The 17,955-nt window shown below is 38.8% G+C and overlaps 3 protein-coding genes across 13 annotated transcripts; 1 reads left to right on the forward strand and 2 right to left on the reverse strand.

The window, feature by feature from the left end:
- The first annotated feature begins 2,062 nt into the window (after positions 1 to 2,062).
- On the forward strand, positions 2,063 to 4,470 carry LOC131317956 (dof zinc finger protein DOF4.6). Of its 6 annotated transcripts, none has more exons than XM_058347678.1 (3): positions 2,074 to 2,143; positions 2,577 to 2,609; positions 2,921 to 4,470. In XM_058347678.1, the coding sequence occupies exons 1-3, from the start codon at positions 2,120 to 2,122 to the stop codon at positions 3,845 to 3,847; spliced, it is 984 nt and encodes a 327-aa protein (XP_058203661.1). In that variant the 5' UTR covers positions 2,074 to 2,119; the 3' UTR covers positions 3,848 to 4,470. The 6 variants fall into 6 exon arrangements, with proteins under 6 accessions (XP_058203663.1, XP_058203661.1, XP_058203662.1 ...); XM_058347679.1 differs by having other exon boundaries at positions 2,081 to 2,143; positions 2,577 to 2,606; XM_058347677.1 differs by lacking the exon at positions 2,074 to 2,143 and adding an exon at positions 2,180 to 2,213 and having other exon boundaries at positions 2,577 to 2,638; positions 2,894 to 4,470.
- A 4,421-nt stretch (positions 4,471 to 8,891) lies between these two features.
- Positions 8,892 to 13,211, reverse strand: LOC131317957 (uncharacterized). Its single transcript, XM_058347684.1, has 3 exons — positions 12,794 to 13,211; positions 10,102 to 10,250; positions 8,892 to 9,198 (listed from the first exon to the last, which is right to left on the reverse strand). The coding sequence occupies exons 1-3, from the start codon at positions 12,968 to 12,970 to the stop codon at positions 9,060 to 9,062; spliced, it is 465 nt and encodes a 154-aa protein (XP_058203667.1). The 5' UTR covers positions 12,971 to 13,211; the 3' UTR covers positions 8,892 to 9,059.
- Positions 13,212 to 14,555: 1,344 nt separating this feature from the next.
- Positions 14,556 to 17,670, reverse strand: LOC131317958 (BTB/POZ domain-containing protein At3g05675-like). 6 transcript variants are annotated; one of them, XM_058347689.1, is made up of 4 exons: positions 17,442 to 17,664; positions 16,689 to 16,753; positions 15,784 to 16,055; positions 14,556 to 15,710 (listed from the first exon to the last, which is right to left on the reverse strand). In XM_058347689.1, exon 4 carries the CDS (start codon positions 15,582 to 15,584, stop codon positions 14,721 to 14,723), a length of 864 nt encoding a protein of 287 aa, XP_058203672.1. In that variant the 5' UTR covers positions 15,585 to 15,710; positions 15,784 to 16,055; positions 16,689 to 16,753; positions 17,442 to 17,664; the 3' UTR covers positions 14,556 to 14,720. The 6 variants fall into 6 exon arrangements, with proteins under 6 accessions (XP_058203672.1, XP_058203668.1, XP_058203671.1 ...); XM_058347685.1 differs by having other exon boundaries at positions 14,556 to 16,055; positions 16,724 to 16,753; positions 17,442 to 17,670; XM_058347688.1 differs by lacking the exon at positions 16,689 to 16,753 and adding an exon at positions 16,370 to 16,465 and having other exon boundaries at positions 14,556 to 16,055; positions 17,442 to 17,666.
- Positions 17,671 to 17,955: the final 285 nt, after the last annotated feature.

Genomic DNA, 17,955 nt, shown 5'->3' on the forward strand with positions numbered 1-17,955 from the left:
CCGTTTCGACAAGGGTTGAGGATCAAGTTTATGTGGAATCAATTTAATTTGTTGTAGAGTACTAGCTCTCTTTATTTGCTAGGGCGACTCTAGAATTTTAGTTCTGTGATAATTAAAATGGGACGGGCAAAATAAGTTTATGACACTTGAAAAACATTCCAATTGAGCTTATAAAATGGGACGGGCAAAACAGTAAACAAACAAACAAAAAACCACCAACTGGAAGTAACTGCTCCTCACTATTTGCCTTTGGTGTCCACAGACGGAGTCTGTGTGCCATGCTTCTAGTAGGGAGGAAAAGAAGCTATTAAATTTTACGGAAAGTATACGCTCACTGTTCTTCATTTACCATTCACCCTACCGTTCTAAATTTCACCGTTCAAAAGTGTCTTAGATGATCCAGATTTTAAAAAATCCTTCCAAGGAAGAATTTAGGTGAAACTGAGAGGATCATTTACTGCCAAGACGGACGGTGAGATGTTGAGAGGTGAAACAAAACGGTTCTCAATCTTACCATTTCAAAGTGTCTTAGACGGTCCAGATTTTAAAAAACCCTTACAGAGAAGAGTTTAGGTGAAACAGAGCAGACCATTGACTGCCAAGGTGGACGGTGAAATATTGAGAGGTGAAACAGAGCAGTGGGCACAGCACCTCTGAATATGTTAACTACTGTTTTTATAAGAGATGAGTCAGACGACACTTTCGGAAGAGATATTCCAAGCTTATTTCTTAAGTTAGGGTTCAGATCCTTCTTTAAAAGGTTCAAGCTGAATTACATGTAATTAATTTTCCAGTGATGTGCTTTACATCGTGGTGTCCGCTCAGCACATTCGAGTTGTCCATTGCGTTTTTAGACGGCTCGGATTTGGAGAGAGAAAAATGAGAGAGAAAGTGTTGGAATGAGAGCAGAGAGAGGGTTTCAATCCGAACCATCCAAAAGTGTATCGAATGGCTCGGATGTGCCGAACGGGTACCACATTGGATGTACTCACTCGGCACTGAAAATTTTCTCCCCTAATAGATAGAGTACGAGTGGGGCCGTGATTGGAGACAAGTTATTCTTTGGCAATATATGCATAAAATTATTGCTCTTAAATAATTTTACTATCGGAATAGTGGCGAGGAATGTTATGCCGTGAAAGTATGTTATCAAATCAAGCCAGAAGGCATTAGTGGACATGCTTATATAGAGACACGATTTTATTTATGTGGTAATTTCCTTGTAATTCATTAAAATTTAAAATCCAGGGAATTAGATAGTAATGCACAAATAGTACTACGCTACTTCCACTTCCTAAAAATTCAAAATAATTAACTAAGGATAATAATTTTGACATTATGTTTATTTTGAGAACTTTGTCTTTAGTTGAAAACTATGCATGCACAATAATTAAAGTACACTTAATTTGCTCTTATGAAAAATCTATGGTACACATTCTGTATATGAGATTTGTGGCCTTTTATATGAGATTTTGTGCCTCTTTTTATTAGGTTATGTGGATGCTCCTATGAATGTGCACACAGTACGCACGGTTTACCTTGGTTTACCAAATCAATGGTCCAAATCGCGCCTTTGAGTGAAAAAGTGACCAGTCGAACCGGTCACTTAACAGGTCATTTTAATAAAATAATATATAGCCACAAAAGCTCATAAAATTAGTCGTTCTTAGTATTCTTTAATGATTTTTCTAAAAAAAATTCCTTTCGAAAAGCCGGATAAATACAAATCCATTAAAAAAATAAGCAAAATCTGACTTCCTGTTACTTCTTGGTCAGAAAAGCTAATCCACCGCAGGATATGCGTACACAGAAGCCCACTCACATACTTTACTATTTAACTAATTCAACATTCTTCCACCAAAATTTAAAAAATAATTAATTTATTTTATAGAAATATATAGTAGACAGCCTACCTTTCTCTATCATTCACACACATAAAGCACAAAGAACTTCCCACATGACACAAACCCATCTCCAAAAACATTCCCACTTTCCCATCTCTCCTAAAAACCAGCTCCAATAATAGAGACCCAGATTTTTTCTCTCTCTCTCTCTCTCTCTCTCTCTCTCTTCTGAAGGAACCCCACTTTCTTCCTTCTCTCTCTCTCCTTCTTCATCCATGGATACTGCTCATTGGCCACAGGTATAGAGCTTGATCACATCAAACCCTAATTCTTCTTTCTTTCATGACAATATGACAACACCTTTTCATAGTTAGGGCAAGACCCTTCTTCTCCTTTTCTTTTGTCTTCCTTTTTCTCTTTCCTTTTCTCTCTCTCTCTCTCTCTTTTCACTTTATCTTTCCTTTTTGCAGTTTTTGCTTATGTGGTAAAGAGCTTAGGGAAAAAGCTTAACTTTGTTACTTGTTCTTTTTCCCTTGTTTGCTTCTACCTAGTTATGATTTGTTTTCTGAAAAAGTGTAAAAAGCAGCTAGTGGCTAGTAGATCATGTTTCTTTGTTTGATCTTGAACCTTGGTTGGTGCTAGATGGATGGATGGATGGATGGATAGATAAACAGAAAGAGATAAATAGAAAGAGATGGTTTCTTTATATCCATTTTCCATCTCTTTTTTTAGGAGATAGTGGTGAAACCAATGGAAGAAATAGTTGTTCTTTTTCCCTTGCTTGCTTCTATCTAGTTATGGTTTTTTAAAATTAAAGCTACTGAAGCAACTGATTATTTTTCTTTTTACATCTCCAAGTCTCTTCCTTCTCCCTGGAGTTTGGGCCGCCTCGATGTACCATTTTGTCGAGTATTAATAAAACTTTGTTAGCTTATAAAAAAATGCTCTTGGTTCTAGCTGGTAGCTAGATACACATACATATACATGTGTATGTGGATTTTTGCATCTATTTCCATTAATTTATTTTGGCATTTTTGTTGTTGTTTTAGGAGATAGTGCTGAAACCAATGGAAGAGATAGTAGTAGCACAAAACAACAACAATACAAGCTCAATATCAGCAAAACAAGCATCATTAGAGAGAAGGGTAAGGCCACAGAAGGAGCAAGCACTGAACTGCCCAAGGTGCAACTCAACCAACACAAAATTCTGCTACTACAACAACTACAGCCTCTCCCAGCCAAGGTACTTCTGCAAGACCTGCAGGAGGTACTGGACTGAAGGTGGGTCCCTCAGGAACATCCCTGTGGGCGGTGGATCAAGAAAGAACAAGAAATCTTCATCATCAATGTCAATGTCATCGGCTCCAAATTCAGCTTCTTCCACTTCATCATCTTCAAAGAAGTTGCTGCAACAACTCCCTCACCATGATCATCATCTTGCTCCAAATTTTCAGAACCCTAGTAATACTAACAAGATTTGCGAAGAAGGGCAAGATCTCAACTTGGGTTTCCCATCTCAGTACCATGATTTCAAAACCATATCTGAGCTTATTCAAGTGCCCAATTTTGATAACAACAAGATTAATGGTGTTAACAACCCTAATTCTTCGTCGTCTCACCACCACCACCACCTTTCAGCTTTGGAGCTTTTGACTGGGATTAGTACTGGTACTCATGCTACTACAAGGGGGTTGAATTCGTTCATGCCGATACCGGTATCGGATCCGAACTCGATTTACTCTTCTGGGTATTCTCATATGCAGGATTTTAAGCCAACCCTTAATTTCTCACTTGATGGGAATATTAGTGGAAGTGGTGGTGGTGGTGGTGGTGGGTATGGAATATTGCAAGAAAGCGGTGGTGGTGGTGGGAGGGTTTTATTTCCATTTGAAGATCTGAAACAAGTCTCAAGCTCCTCCGATATTGATCACCAAAATAGAGGAGATCAAGGTGGAGATTCAACTGGGTATTGGAATGGTGTTTTGGGTGGTGGATCATGGTAAAGAAGATAATTAAATAACCACCTCAGGTTTTTTTTCGTTTTTTTTTTGTTTATTGGTCTTTTATTCCTTTTTTTCTTTTTTGGGTTTTTTGGGGGTCTCTCATGGTGTGGGTGGTGGTGATGTTTGGATTTGTTCATCAGAAACTAACAGAGATCATAGGAGAGACATGGGTTCTTTCTTTCTCTCTCTCTTTTCCTTTCTCTAATTATTTTCTTTTCTTTTTTTAAACTTTGTTTTCGGTAAGTATTTTCCTTTTTAACTTGTGTTTGCTTCACTCATGGTCAAAAGTATTTTTGAAGCTTTATTTTAGGTTGGCTTCAGTTGAAGGTGATTTGGGGTATACTACTGTGTAAGTGATGATAGAAGAGAAGAGATCAAGAAGAAGCCCAGATTTTTTGAAGGGCAACTAAAAAGCGTGAGATCTAGGGCTCGAACCTGATATCTTCTAGCCTATCACACAAGGGGGAAAGAAAAAATGCCATCCGCTATCATAATCTCATTGGTTGGCTCTTGGTTTAATTTAAGTAGGGTTAATAATGTATCACTATGTGTAAGTTTGTTCATGTTCTCAGAATTTAGCAGGCATATATGGTACTTCTTTGGTTAATTGGCTTTGTGTGCAATTTCATCCCTCCCTTTATGGATTGATTTTGCTTATAACTGAAACCCACCGCAGAATTTACCGGGAAACGTGTCGGTCTTCTAAAGCGTATCGTAATAATCCTTCAAACTTGGTTTAGTTAGTTTAGTAGCCGATGTTAGTGCTGACATTATTGCTCCTTGTTATTCCCTGCATACATTTGTGACTTTTCAGGTATTTTGGATCGACGCACTACGGGATGTAATTCATCTCAATGAATTCTATCGAGAGATTTCATTGTCGTGATTCGAATCTTTCGATTTAAAGAATGAAAAACTCACTCAAAGCGAAAGCAAGAAGCTAGCTAGTTGGATCATGTGTAAGTATGTTTTTTTGAATTGAAAAGCCCCCATGATCGATCCCTCACATCACATATATGCCACCATGATAAAGTAGTCACTGTTAGTACAATTCAGCAGTTACAAAGACTTAAATAATACCCACATGGGTTATGTTGATTTAGAGCCAAACTATACCTGCTCCAAACCTAAAGCCTATACCTACTTATTCCTACATCCAAACACCAGAGAAGACCCATGACTCCCATGTTGCCCCATTTCAAGGAATCCATCATTGCTTTTCCCATGCCATGTTCCCTTCTTTTCCCTGTTTTTGAAAGATTTTCGGAGAAAGAATCTGACAAGCCCTACTTTCTTAGGTCTTTGGGTGTGGGACCCACAAAACATTCCCCTCGGCTAGTGTGCCTAAAGGAATAATCTACCCTACTATCTCCTCTCCTCCCTCTCCTACTTTACTCAATCCCATCTAGAGATCTACACCCTACGTTTTGTTTATGCATTAATTTTTTTCCTTCTTGTTACTTTGCTGTAAGCCACTAGTGTTGCATAATCACTCCGGGCCAATAGTGTTGTTGCCCCACCACCTTACCCATTGAGGTCCCTTTCCTTGCCAAATTATTTACAGCTCCAATCCATGGATTCTTGATGTCTGTTCGGTTTGGTTCAATTGATTATTTGCTTCTTCTTTTTTTGTGGAAATGAGCAACATACAAAACAAGCTTGTTTGGTTGAATCCCAAGGGGTTGGCCAAGTGATCTTTTGGCTTGTGACTTGAGTGTTTGTTCCATCTCAAGATTTCAAGTTCGATTCTCATTGTTAACAATTCTATAGGTCACCTCACTCCACGCATAAGGGTGTGAAACGGTTGTGGGAGAGGCTGTAGGGATTAATCCGAGGTACGTGCAAGAATCCCAAGGGGTTGGTCAAGTGATCTTGGCCTGTGACTTGAGTGTTTGTTCCATCTCAAGATTTCAGGTTCGATTCTCATTGCTAACAATTCTATGGGTCAACTCACCCTACGCATAAGCGTGTGAAACGGCTGTGGGAGGGACTGTATGGATTAATCTGAGGTACGTGTAAGAATCCCAAGGGGTTGGCCAAGTGATCTTGGCCTGTGATTTGAGTGTTTGTTCCATCTCAAAGTTTCAGGTTCGATTCTCATTGCTAACAATTCTATGGGTCACCTCATCACATACATAAGCGTGTGAAAAGGCTGTGAGAGGGACTGTAGGAATTAATCCGAGGTACGTGCAAGCTAGCGCGAGACATCCTGCATTGCCAAAATAAAATAAAGTAAACTCGCCTATTTTCTTATTCAAGAGAGTTATCACATTTTCTCTTTTAAATCAGCAAGTCTTTTGTTTCTTTATAACTCAAATGTCCAGGCGAGCGTACTTTTAAATCATCACCTAATTAAGGGTTAACTATTTCTCGTTCTTTTATATATGTGTCTTTTGTCAGATTTATTTGGTCAATCTGTCATCGTTCGATTAATTAACCGGTTGATATATCACCATGGTAGGATTTGTAGTGTTTTACCCAGCCGGGTCCAACATTGTCAAGACTTGCACTTGAATTTTGTTTGCAACTTGGCTTGTTTTTGAGTTCTAGTCAATCAGGCTCGAGCCGAATAATGTTACAGTTAAATTTGTGCTTCTTATATATTGAGCTCGAGTCGAAGGGGGTGGTACTTTCCTGTGGAGTTGGCAACGTACTCCAGTCTCCAGTTCATGAGGTCGTGCATGGGATAATCTCACCTTAGTTTTTCCGACAGACAGAATAAAATGGCCTAAACTTTGTATGAAGAACAATTTCCTTGAAGAACTTTTAAGTATAGCGAGGTGTGGCGGTATCCCCGTATCGGAGGGCGCCGAAAAATCGCTACGTGGCGGCCGATACACTACGTAGCAGCTGATATCTAAATCCATGCATCTCGCCAGTAGCGGAGATTAGGATTTGTTTGGTTTGGATTTTGAAGGAAATTTTTGCGGAGAACTTATTGGGGATCGTGAGTAGAGAGAAGGGTTGGGTTTTGGGGGCACATGACCCCACAATTAGAACAAGAAAAAATTATTGAGTGCTCTTAGGACACCGCTACATAGTGTCCTAATGTTTTTTTCCATTACATATTCATGTGAAACTCAAAATTAAATGTATGAGTCCAAACTAAATATGTAACGGAAAAAGAGTGTTGGCACGACATGGCCAGTAACGCCCCAAATCAACTAGTAACTAATTGATTATTCACAAGCAAGCCTCCATTCATTGAACTTTCGCCTTCAAACTGTCACGTGTTTATGGGATTAAAGTTACTATCTTATAAGAAAATGCAAGTCAAACGAGACTTCTTTTCGCTTTCTCTCTTATTTCTCTATTTTTCGTCTTAAATATATCAATAGCACCCTCTTTTGTGTTGAAGATGATATGTTTACATCTAAAAATTAATTATTTTAATTTGGGAACCTATATAATTTACCTGCAACATAAAATTATTCATGAATTTTTATCTTTATTATTGTTTTAAGATAATGAAATAGTTAAACACTGTTCAAATATAAATATATATGTCTTGAAGAAATAGTGCAAAAGAAAATCAAGGCGTGTCACGTCTGTCAATAAGAGATGGATAATTTTTTGTTATTCACAACAAAGCAGCGTGTACGAATTATGCTCGTTGGTACATATTTCTAGCTACGCCAATACTTCTCGGATTAGAGAAGCTTATATATATAGGCTGATAGCAAAAGCCAAAAAGGATTCCAATTCCACGAATTAACTTTATTCGTAATTGTTGAGGTCGTGTTTGGACATGCCAACCACGCACGAATCATTAGGTCCGACTCGTCCGAGTTAAGGCATCTGATCATAACCCGTGGATAACAAGTATGGGGGAAGAAAGGTTCAAAATTTTCATGATTATGGGGCCTTTCGGTTAGAAAGAAACATATGTAAGCATCAACCGTCTTGTTATTATTGGTCAAGTGAAGTGTGATCATGAACGAGTACTATTGTTTCAGATATGAAATGGATTTTCCATTTTCGCCGATACAAATAGTCTCGGAGGACAATCACGTGGTGCTGCTCCAGACTATTTCAGAATCACGTATTTATGTGAGATCCATACATTTAGTCATGAGTCTCACGAAAATGTGTGGTTATGGAGTATTTGGAACATCACGTAACAGTGCTTCTACATTACTGAATAATTTCACGTAAGGGTATTTGGGGCTTCATCTTGACTATTTTAAAACTGTCATTTTGTTTTACCATATAGGGGTCTCATATACCCCATTCGTCTCCATTTTGTTTATCTACTTTTTAACTTTACATATTCGACTTTTAGGTAGCATATTATGTCGTCTTCGAATCACATAGGAGTTTTTTTTTTTTTTTCAATAGTGTTTTTTACATTTAAGGAACCAACTCGATGCAAAAGCTAAGGGAAAATGAGCGGAGATCGCCCTCAACTGCCCACATTGCCATATGTGCTCGAACTCGCAACCGTACATAATGAACACAATCGCAGCGCGATTAGCATATTATGTCCTCGTCGGATCACACAGTAGAGCATGAATTCACATCACAAAACTCAGACCTACATTTCCGGTATTCAAACATAATGCAAAATGTCAAATACCGTGGGCTATGCAAGGGAGAAGAGTATTGGTGCACTCCGTGTTGTGTCATATACTGACCTCATGAGATCATCTATCACTTTAGGGAGTGAGGTGTGGAGCCTACACCTACACCAATAATTCATTCTTGACCAAACCAAATTTCATTTCAGACACCATACATGAGTGAGGGCAACAAGAAGCCCACCCTCTCCCTACCTACCTGCATCATTCCTAACCATTTACAGGGGACCATCCTAAGAGCCTATAGGTATAGGTTTAGGAAGCAGGCTACACAAAGAGAACTTCAAACAATCTTTGATTTCTTGGCTCGAAAATCTGCCTTTTTACCTGATCCCATGGGCTGAATCACTGATTAAAAGAAATTTGCAAAGCAAAAGAACAAATTGGTTTTTCTGCAAGTTTGAAGTGGAAAAAGGTTTCCAGCATCGATCGGCTACAACTAGTTTGGCTTCGACAGAGAGAGCACAGGACAAATATATTGGTTCAAGCATATAAGAAAGAAAAACAATAAGCCCTTTCCAGTATCAACATCTGTACAGGGATATTACGTTACAGTGAAATTGCCTCATTCGGCCAAAAATATCGTATCTAGAGGAGTAGCACGGAATTTGCATACTTGAGTGGACCAGGATTGCTCACTGATCGGCATTGATTCCAAAAATGCGAACCTTGTGCATGTGCGGGAACTTGGCAACAACTAACACAAACACTGCCACGGTGTTGAAGAAGAGCATCGGGTGTTGATAGTCAGTTGTGTGGGAGGCTATCAAATACCTGCCAAATGAAACATAAGCATAAATTGAAAAATTAATAGAGTACAAATTTTGGTGAACTCTGTAATCTCAAGCATCACATGGTTGCAGAGAAACAAAGAACAGATTAGTGAAAAAGCAGATAGACTCATAGGTGTAAAGATAGGACATATTGTTTAAATCCCAGTAAGTCATCCTGGTTAAAGATGATAGTACTTCACAAGTTAGTTACATCGAACAAGGGAAGCCGTACTACAAATGATAAAGCATATGAGCTTCTTAGACAACTCCACTTGCCAAAGCCATGACCAACCGAAACTTTCCCTTCTAATCCATCTAAAATCTAGAATTAGTCAGTTGCACATCTGAGATAGAGAAAGCACAGGCCCCTTTTTTTTATGCCACAGTCCTGCATTACTTCCCCAAGGGGTATACTTGCACTTTGAGGCACTTTTCATAAGCAAACTGAGAATACCAACAATCTGACGTGGATTGCTCATTGAAGCTACAATTACCAGTACATCACTTATTAATTTTTATACTGGTGATGATTAGATGCAAAAAAAAATTAACATTACTGTTTTGGCTGACAAGTATTGTATAGAAGGAACAGAAACAAAAAATCTCATGGAGGGCATGCCCAGCCAAACTCCAAAGAAAAACGACTACAGGCTAAAGGAGGTTATGACAACTACCGCACAAGCTTTGATTTTATATCAATTCATGAAAACTAAGTTTCTATGTCTCTCGTAAAAAATGACCAAAGATTGTTCCCGATGTATCTCATAAAGCTAATCCATTTCTAAAACATCTGTTCACTTATCCAACCAATAAGAATCACGAGGCCACTGCCAAAATTAAGATACCACAAGGAATAGAATCTCAATCAAACTTAAAAAGGCTTGTGTTCCCAAAAAGTACTTACAGGACGACAGGTACAACCGTGATAAACTTCCTATTGCGAGTAAGCTGCTTGCCATTATCCATTTGCTCCCACCATGTCAACCTGTTATAGATACCCTGATCCTCAGCAAATGGAGTCCCCTTCTTCCAATGAAAACACTGATAAGTAACCTAAAGACAAACACAACCGTTATATTAGAAAATGATGGGAAATAAGAGCACTGACACCAGGTTCCTGCACTATTCATGAAGCTGTTTACAAATTAGAAATCATAACTTAATGCACTTAAAAACATTGATTAGTTCAGAAAGTAAATGCGCATGCATTCTGATATTTGAAGATTTCTATCTAGACGTCTACTGCAGGCTGTTAGATTGCAATCATTTTGTTCATAATGTTGGGTCCTAAGTCCTATTTTAGGTTGACAATGTCATTTTAGAAAAAAACCACTTCATCAACTTGTTATCATCTTGCATTTAGTTGCAAGTAGGTCAAGTCTGGGGGTCAACGAGTGTCGAACAAGCTTTAAGGAAGCCCAATAACTCCATATACGTCCAAGTATTCATCCAGGCAGTTCAAGTAGTGCCGGTGCAGACCAGGAGCGAAGATCTTGTCTAGCTTGCTCGAACTCAAGTGAGTAGACCATGCTTGCAGAACCTGTTGAGAATAGTTCAGAAAAAACTAGCATTTAAGTTGCTCCCACAATACACGGCGCCATCTTCATCTCTAGACCCATCTGCACCGAATTCTCTTCCAGAGTGTAAGAAATAGTTGCAGAGAGTTCCTCATGAGAGAATTTGTATAGTGCTCTGAAGCCATAAGGGATCCATGTGCCTAAATAGAAGCTATCCGAGGTTGAGATCATCATCTTCCCCATTAGTTTAAGTCCTTTGGACAATTCCAGTCCCTTTATTTCAGAAGGTCGCATCGTACTCGTGGATTCGGGGCAGTGAAATTCAATGATTGAACACCGGTGTGTACGAGGAGCCAGAAAGAGAAGATTATGTCCATGGCATGATGATTCTCCATTCGGTTCTAAGTTCCCGAACAATTGCAAGTATAGTGCTTGAGCTATTGGAGTAGACACCACGTTTGGGGTTTTCCATGTAAAATAAACCGTGCATCTTCCCTTATGTGTTTGATTCTCTAAAGTAGTAAAGTGCATGCGATTATGGATGGATCTAGTAGTTTTTGTAGGTCGATTGGGCTAGTTTTCACTAGAATTGCATTGGATTAGTATTAAACAGTATGGCGTTAAAATTATGAAACTAAGAAATTTCATAATAAAAGTTAATTCAAAAGAAACTCTATGTACTCATAACCACTAGAAGACACCTCCTTAGATGTCTCCAACTGAGGAAGCTCCAAAGCCTCCTCCCTAACATTTGGCAATGTTTGCCCAGAGTGGCAATTCGAAACCAAAACCTCAAGGTTAATGTGACAACTTTGTGACCATTGAACAATCATAAATATGGAAGGTAGGCACCAAACCTCCTCCTCATGACAGACCTGTACACAACCTGACCTTTTTTCCCTTCTTAACTTCTAGCCTTTCACTACGAAATAGCCCGCTTCTACTCTTCTGCTCTCGATTTGTTTAACATATAGAGCACCTTGCCTAAAAGTTCAACATTATAAGCACATACTCTCATAATCAATACACCCTAAGGACTTCCATCGAACTCCCACTACCACCACTACGATATCAGAATAATTAGCACAAACTAATCTAATCCTGGAATAGTTTCTATATCTACTTATTAGCTTGGATCTCTACACAAAAATCTTGCAAAGGCAAGTCTATGAGTGATTGAGTACCCATTACATGAACCACATAACTCAAACTATCCCCCACGTAGCTGAAGTAGAACATAATAATACATCAGCCAGACCGGCACACAAGAAAATTCTTCATATTGACATATTATGTTCTTTGCAATTGAGAATGAAGAAAAAAAATTAATCTACTCCCTTCAAAAAAGTTCCAATGTCAAACATTCACTCCGCTTGGTTCACCATTTCGAGAGTAATTTTTACTCTCGGCACAATTTTTAATAAATTTCTCTTTTTATCTCTCTCCACTTATTACCACTCAACTCTCAAAAATAACTTTCTAAAATCTCAACCAAACAAAGTGATTATCTCATCAAGATTATTTTTCAACCCCAAGGGGTCTTGGGTTTCGCCACGTGGTTATGAGAAAGCAATAAGTGGCTCCTCCATGAGGTCACACGTTCCATTCTCACGGAGGCCAAACATTCCAAACCTTGAGGCCACTGGAAGTTTGCCTAGTCGTTCATTAACTTCAGGGCCCCGGAATTGGTCGAGGTGCGCGCAAGCTGGCTCGGACATCCAGTTATCAATATATATATCCAGATTATCTTTCTATAGCTTTTGAATCCTTGCCTCAATTCGATCAAAGCGTAAAACTTCCCACTAATTCTCACCCAACTCTAACCTCAAAATTATGATATCCATAGTACGAACTTCCAATAATCGGCTCCCCCGAAAACCTTAATTCAAAAACGAAGAAACACAACCCACCATACCTCATAACATCGAATATAATCAGATTATCAGATCAAGCAATCAGGAATCAATTAGCAGCCACAAATCATAAAAGCAAACCCTAAATAAAAACCCAATCTTTCAGAAACCAATTCATAAACATAGAAATACACGCACAGAGAGAGGGAGAGAGATGGAAGATTACGAGGAAATGAGCGAGGTGGACGATGGTCCAGGCCATGCCAGGGGAGCAACCGAAGACAGAAAGAACAACGAGCCAGGAGATGAATAGGATGAGGATGTAGGTGGTCCAAACCCCCGGATACGTGAACCACTCCGTGTTCCGATTCAGATCCGTCGTCGCCTCCGCTTTCACATACATTTTCCTATATCTGTCTCTGTATATACGTATCAAACTCCTTCCTTCGCATCCACCACCACAAAGAAATTCCTATACTTGAAAACACCTCTCTCTCTCTCTCTCTCTCTCTCTCTCTCTCTGTATCGGTGTTGGGTCTCTCTCTGTATCGCGAATGGATTCGGAAGAAGTTTCGATTTATGTGCAGAAGAGAAAAGTCGTCCCCCCTGTTGTATTAGTAATACAGAGGGAAGGTTTGGTTGAGATATACACTGTACATTCAACGGGGACAATTTTGATTGGTTATTGTGGGACCGGGTTTCATTATTTCTAGCAAATGTTTACATTAGTTATTGTTCACATACAGGCCATCCATCGTCGGTAATGGACTGTTTAAATTTCATTTTGATAATGAACAGATAGATAGTTGAGATAAAATTTAAGCCGTTTATTGTTGAAATAGAGGATTTGGATGGGAACAACACCCATTCGAAATTGTGAAGTTTTTATTTACACTCTCATTTTTAACGAAATGATAATGCTAAAACTTTTTTCGTTGGTGTCAAAACTTCAATCCATATTTTATATGTATACTCTTTCACGTTTGGAATGACAATATTGTAAATTTACATAGCGAAAGGACAGAAAAAAGTGTAATTAAAAAAGAGGGGATTGTGAAAATTACTACCCATGTTTAGTTGGGTTAATTAGCATGACATTGACTTTGTGAAGATAATTAACAAAATTGACGTTTCGTTACCTCTACCTATTTGTTTATTTTGAAAAATAAGCAGGGTTAATAATTCTTGCTTATCAGGATTAGCTCATTGGGCTATACAATATTTAATTGGGTTAATTAGCATAAGATTGACTTTTGAAGTAATAAACAAATTTGACGTTTCCTTACCTCTACTTATTTGTTTATATTCGAAAAATGAGCAAAATAAGCAAGGTTAATAATTGGGGAAAATTCAAAAAAAATTACCTTACTTTTGTCATTGTGTGACAAAAAGTAAGCAAAGATAATACAAGTAGGACATGGTACAATTCCTACTTGAGCCTTATTCCTACAAGATTACCCAAAAGAAAAAGATGTTAGCTACCAGCCAATTCACATAATTGGTGTGTGCTTGTGCGAGTAGAAGCGCGATCGTGAAAACTTTTTTGAAACATATTCCAAACAACTATGATTCACGAGACCGATGATTGAAAGAGGAAGCGCATTATGAAGACTGAGAGTTCGAAGGATTATGTGACTAATAGCTACCTAGTACTAATAATACGTACCCAATTCAGCTTTGAAAGCATTAGGCTTTGGTAAGTGGATTGCGAGAAATGGGTGTTTCTGTTGTCCCCTAAGGGATCCCCATCCGAACCGTCTATTTTGAAAATGAACAGCCCAAATTTCATCTTGGCCAAATGATTTTAGTCGTCCTTCCGTGTATTGCTAAGATGAGATTTGAATCGTCTATTGCCAAGCATGGATGACCCAGATGAGGACACACCCATGTTGCCAAAACCAAGAAACCATCAATAGCCCAATAGCAATTGAAAAGGCCCACATAATTTTCTTATGAGTTTGGTTCAACAACGAAAACCAACCAACCCATAAATAATTAATAAGACTCTCATAACTCATTTCCTGGATACAGCTGTTTGTTTCCAACATCACAAAGACGGAAATCGTAAGTAAGCCACAAGGAAATGAAGAACCAGAATTACAATATCATGATACAGTGGTACAAATAGGATCATCACCAGAATATATTAACCATCAGTTGGACAAATCAAGGCTAAGAACTCTGTCGGGCCCCTCGATCAACCTTCTTTTTGCAGACTTAGTTCTGTAACACCATATCTCAAAAGCCTCGCTAAGGTCCGGATATCTCACCTGCTCGGCTTTCATCCAATCCGCGAGAATATCAGCTTGGTCATTCGATGGCAATGCCAGTATAAACGACACAATTGTACCTTCGATGCTCTGGCAGAGATCTTCGTCCATCTTGTAAGGAAAGCCAGTCTCCTCGTCGCCCACTGAATCCAGAAGAGGCTTCATCTTCCTTATGTAAGGTAGCCAGATTCTTAGCAACTGCACCCGAGATGGTGCGGGAATAATTACATTTCCGTAGCCTACTGCTTCCAAGACCTTTGCAGTCAATTCTATGAGCTTCTTTTTGAAACCCCACACGAGAGATTCGAGTTTCTTGTCTTCAACGACCCTCAAGATAGAAGAAGAAATTTCTGCCCAACTGGAGACAAAATCTTTCATTAAATCCATCTTAGGGAGTATTGTACAAATCCATTCTAGGTCAGATAGGCTCTGCATTATACTTCTCTCAGATGTTTCGGATAAGAGGTCAGGTTCATAGAGAATGGCAGATAAGTCCTTCTGAAAGGACAAATACATTGCGGAAAGACCCATTTTTACTACTTCTTTAACTTCCTCATCGGCTGTCACCAACGGAGTGTCTTCGTCTTCCGCAAGCATGTACTCAACTTGTTCTTGAGCAGAATTTTTAAGTTCATCACCAAATGGAGGGCACGGTCCTCCAATGGAAGTGGCAAAGCGAACCGCAGACAAGAAAACATTTTTTGCAGCAACTAAATCAACTGGTTGGATTCTGGCCAATATGGGCATGGCTATTGGACCCAATTTTGAAACTACTTTTAAGATCTCTTCCTCTTCCTTATCCTCCCAAGGGACAGCTTCCAAATACTGAACGCAGCCAAGCGTAATCTCTTCACAGAGTAAGGTAGATGAAACCTGAAGAATTCCAATAGCAGACTTAACAGAATCCCACGAGTCCAAAAGTGCGTCGGGGGAAAGATACAGATACCTCAAAAGGTCAACATGATAGTCGTAATCAAAATCTGAGCAATGAATCTCAATGCTAGAAAGTGAGTTTGAACCGGAGAGCTTTTCTGCAAAAAACTTGCTCTTAGTTTTCAAGATAAATGAATGGGTGTAGAATAGTTCGGGTCTTCCTTCTTTATTTCTCAAGCATATGATCACATCACTTGTACACCGGTCACCGAACTTGTTTGGCATTGTCCATGAAATTTCATGCTTTGTGCATTTGGAAGAGTCCCCCTCCCAAATGGCAGGTGACTGCAAGAGAAAGAAAAGGCCAAAAAGACGAGAAACCTTTAATAACCATATCTACGTAGCTCAAAGCAGAATACAACAGCATAGCTAGTCCTTGAATTAGACTACATACTTAGCTACAAATACAACTTATATAATCCTGACATAAATAGTAAGATCCATACAGGAGGGTACTTTACCAATGGCCTAACAAAAACACACACGAGAAGAACGATAAGGACATGAACTACGGAATTAAGGTGTGTATACATTGTACACTGTGCAGAAAAAATGCTTCCCAAGCCACATCTTACTGCAATCTAAAGCTCACTCAAAACCTTGACAATTTGATGCTTTTGAACTGAAGAGCATCCGTGCACAGTTATAGAAGAGAAGAAAGAGCACCAGTGGTATTAGACATCCGCTGCAGTACTCTGCAGAGTTATAAATGCAGGGCTCAACTTTTTGTCTTGCCTAGCCCACAGAGTCACAGAGTAATAACCCTAAATAAGAGATCGAATATATTACATCAATTTTGCAAGTTATGAGGGATAATTATTCGCAAAAACAAGTCAAACAGCAACCAAAAAACTCCAACAATTTGATGTAGATCCAATGCCGCTCTTTTACCGCTACCAGAAAGAGTTAATAACAGACCTAACACTAGAATATCTGTCTGCAAGTCCAGCTACCTTTGCCCTGCAGAGAGGAGTCGGTTGCATCTGAAAGGAACAAAAATATGATTTTGCGACAGTGATAATGGAATATCTGGTCATTAAGTTCGCAACATTTGGTTCACCAAAAAGCATTTCATTTTCTTTTTCTTTATTTTGATAAGCAATTCAAATGGCGCCTATATTGGATCATAGTTTACCATCTGTATTAGCTGATGGTCTTATAATGACCACTAAAGATAAAGCTACAAGGAAATGCATTCAAAAAGATAATGACTAGCCTGAATAGAGATATTTGTAGGCAATTGAAAGTGAAAGAAACAATAAGCCGCATTCCGATAGCCTTAGGTGGTTCTGTTTAATCTCCTGTACTTTGTTCAAGTTATCGAATTTGACCAAAATTAACTCCAACTTATGGACACCAGATTAAACAGCCTTCAATAAAGAAGCAAGGTGGTTTCTCTATCTATTGTTTTCCTCTTTCCCTTTTTCTCCCAAGAATCCATTGAAAAATATGATAGAAACAAATGAGAATTAAACTATCAGCCAGTCAAAACAGCAAACCTTAGAAGCTTAGAAAGACTAGCACTAATGGAACACCGGCACAAAAAAGAGGGAAAAACAACATCTCATTAACTGAACAATTCACCATTGACTTCATGAATCTTATATAAAATAAATTGAATTCAGCTATTCTGTGGAAAAGATTTAGAATCAGAGGAAGAGGTTCACAAACCTTGAAATAGCCCTAATTTTTCAACCATGGAAAACCCAGAAAGGCCCAGAATTCAGTGAAAGAAAGCTGATAGGCTAAAAGGGTTTATTCACTCAGTTTTCACCCATGGAGGATTCAATCCAGTCTGGCCACTGCTGAACTGATTGAGCAGAAGGGAGAGGGTTAGGGTTAAGCTTGCAGGGTGCTCTGTTTCAGTGGGGGTGGGTATAGGTGTTGCACATGGAAATGATAAGAATACAGGCAGTGCCAGGAACATGAAATGACAAAAAATGCCCTTGATAAAGATGGACTGTTATTCTATGCTACATGGGTATTCGTGTCTCTCGGGACTTTACAAAAGATAAGCACACAAAATGTTTTCGACATCGCCCGATGTCAGGGTAATCTTACGAACACCACATTTTGACTAAAATTGCTAGGGTATCAATTTCATGTCCGCTATTGTAGAGTTCATTCAAAGGCAGAACAAAGTTAGTTTCGTATAAATTAAATCCATAATAGTCTTAAAATTTTG

This window comes from Rhododendron vialii, chromosome 2a (assembly GCF_030253575.1).
Source record: "Rhododendron vialii isolate Sample 1 chromosome 2a, ASM3025357v1".
Taxonomy (NCBI): Eukaryota; Viridiplantae; Streptophyta; class Magnoliopsida; order Ericales; family Ericaceae; genus Rhododendron; species Rhododendron vialii.

Excerpts from the sequence above, each read along its gene's own strand:
- LOC131317956 (XM_058347677.1), top strand. Across the intron at positions 2,639-2,893 it reads CCCTTGCTTGCTTCTATCTA|GAGATAGTGCTGAAACCAAT; the intron begins GTTATGGTTTTT and ends TTGTTGTTTTAG.
- LOC131317957 (XM_058347684.1), bottom strand. The coding sequence starts at position 12,970 with ATGTATGTGAAAGCGGAGGCGACGACGGATCTGAATCGGAACACGGAG. Across the intron at positions 10,251-12,793 it reads TCCACCTCGCTCATTTCCTC|GTTACTTATCAGTGTTTTCA; the intron begins GTAATCTTCCAT and ends GTTTGTCTTTAG. Across the intron at positions 9,199-10,101 it reads ACGGTTGTACCTGTCGTCCT|GTATTTGATAGCCTCCCACA; the intron begins GTAAGTACTTTT and ends TTCATTTGGCAG.
- LOC131317958 (XM_058347685.1), bottom strand. The coding sequence starts at position 16,753 with ATGCAACCGACTCCTCTCTGCAGGGCAAAG. Across the intron at positions 16,056-16,723 it reads CTCCTCTCTGCAGGGCAAAG|TCACCTGCCATTTGGGAGGG; the intron begins GTAGCTGGACTT and ends TTTCTCTTGCAG.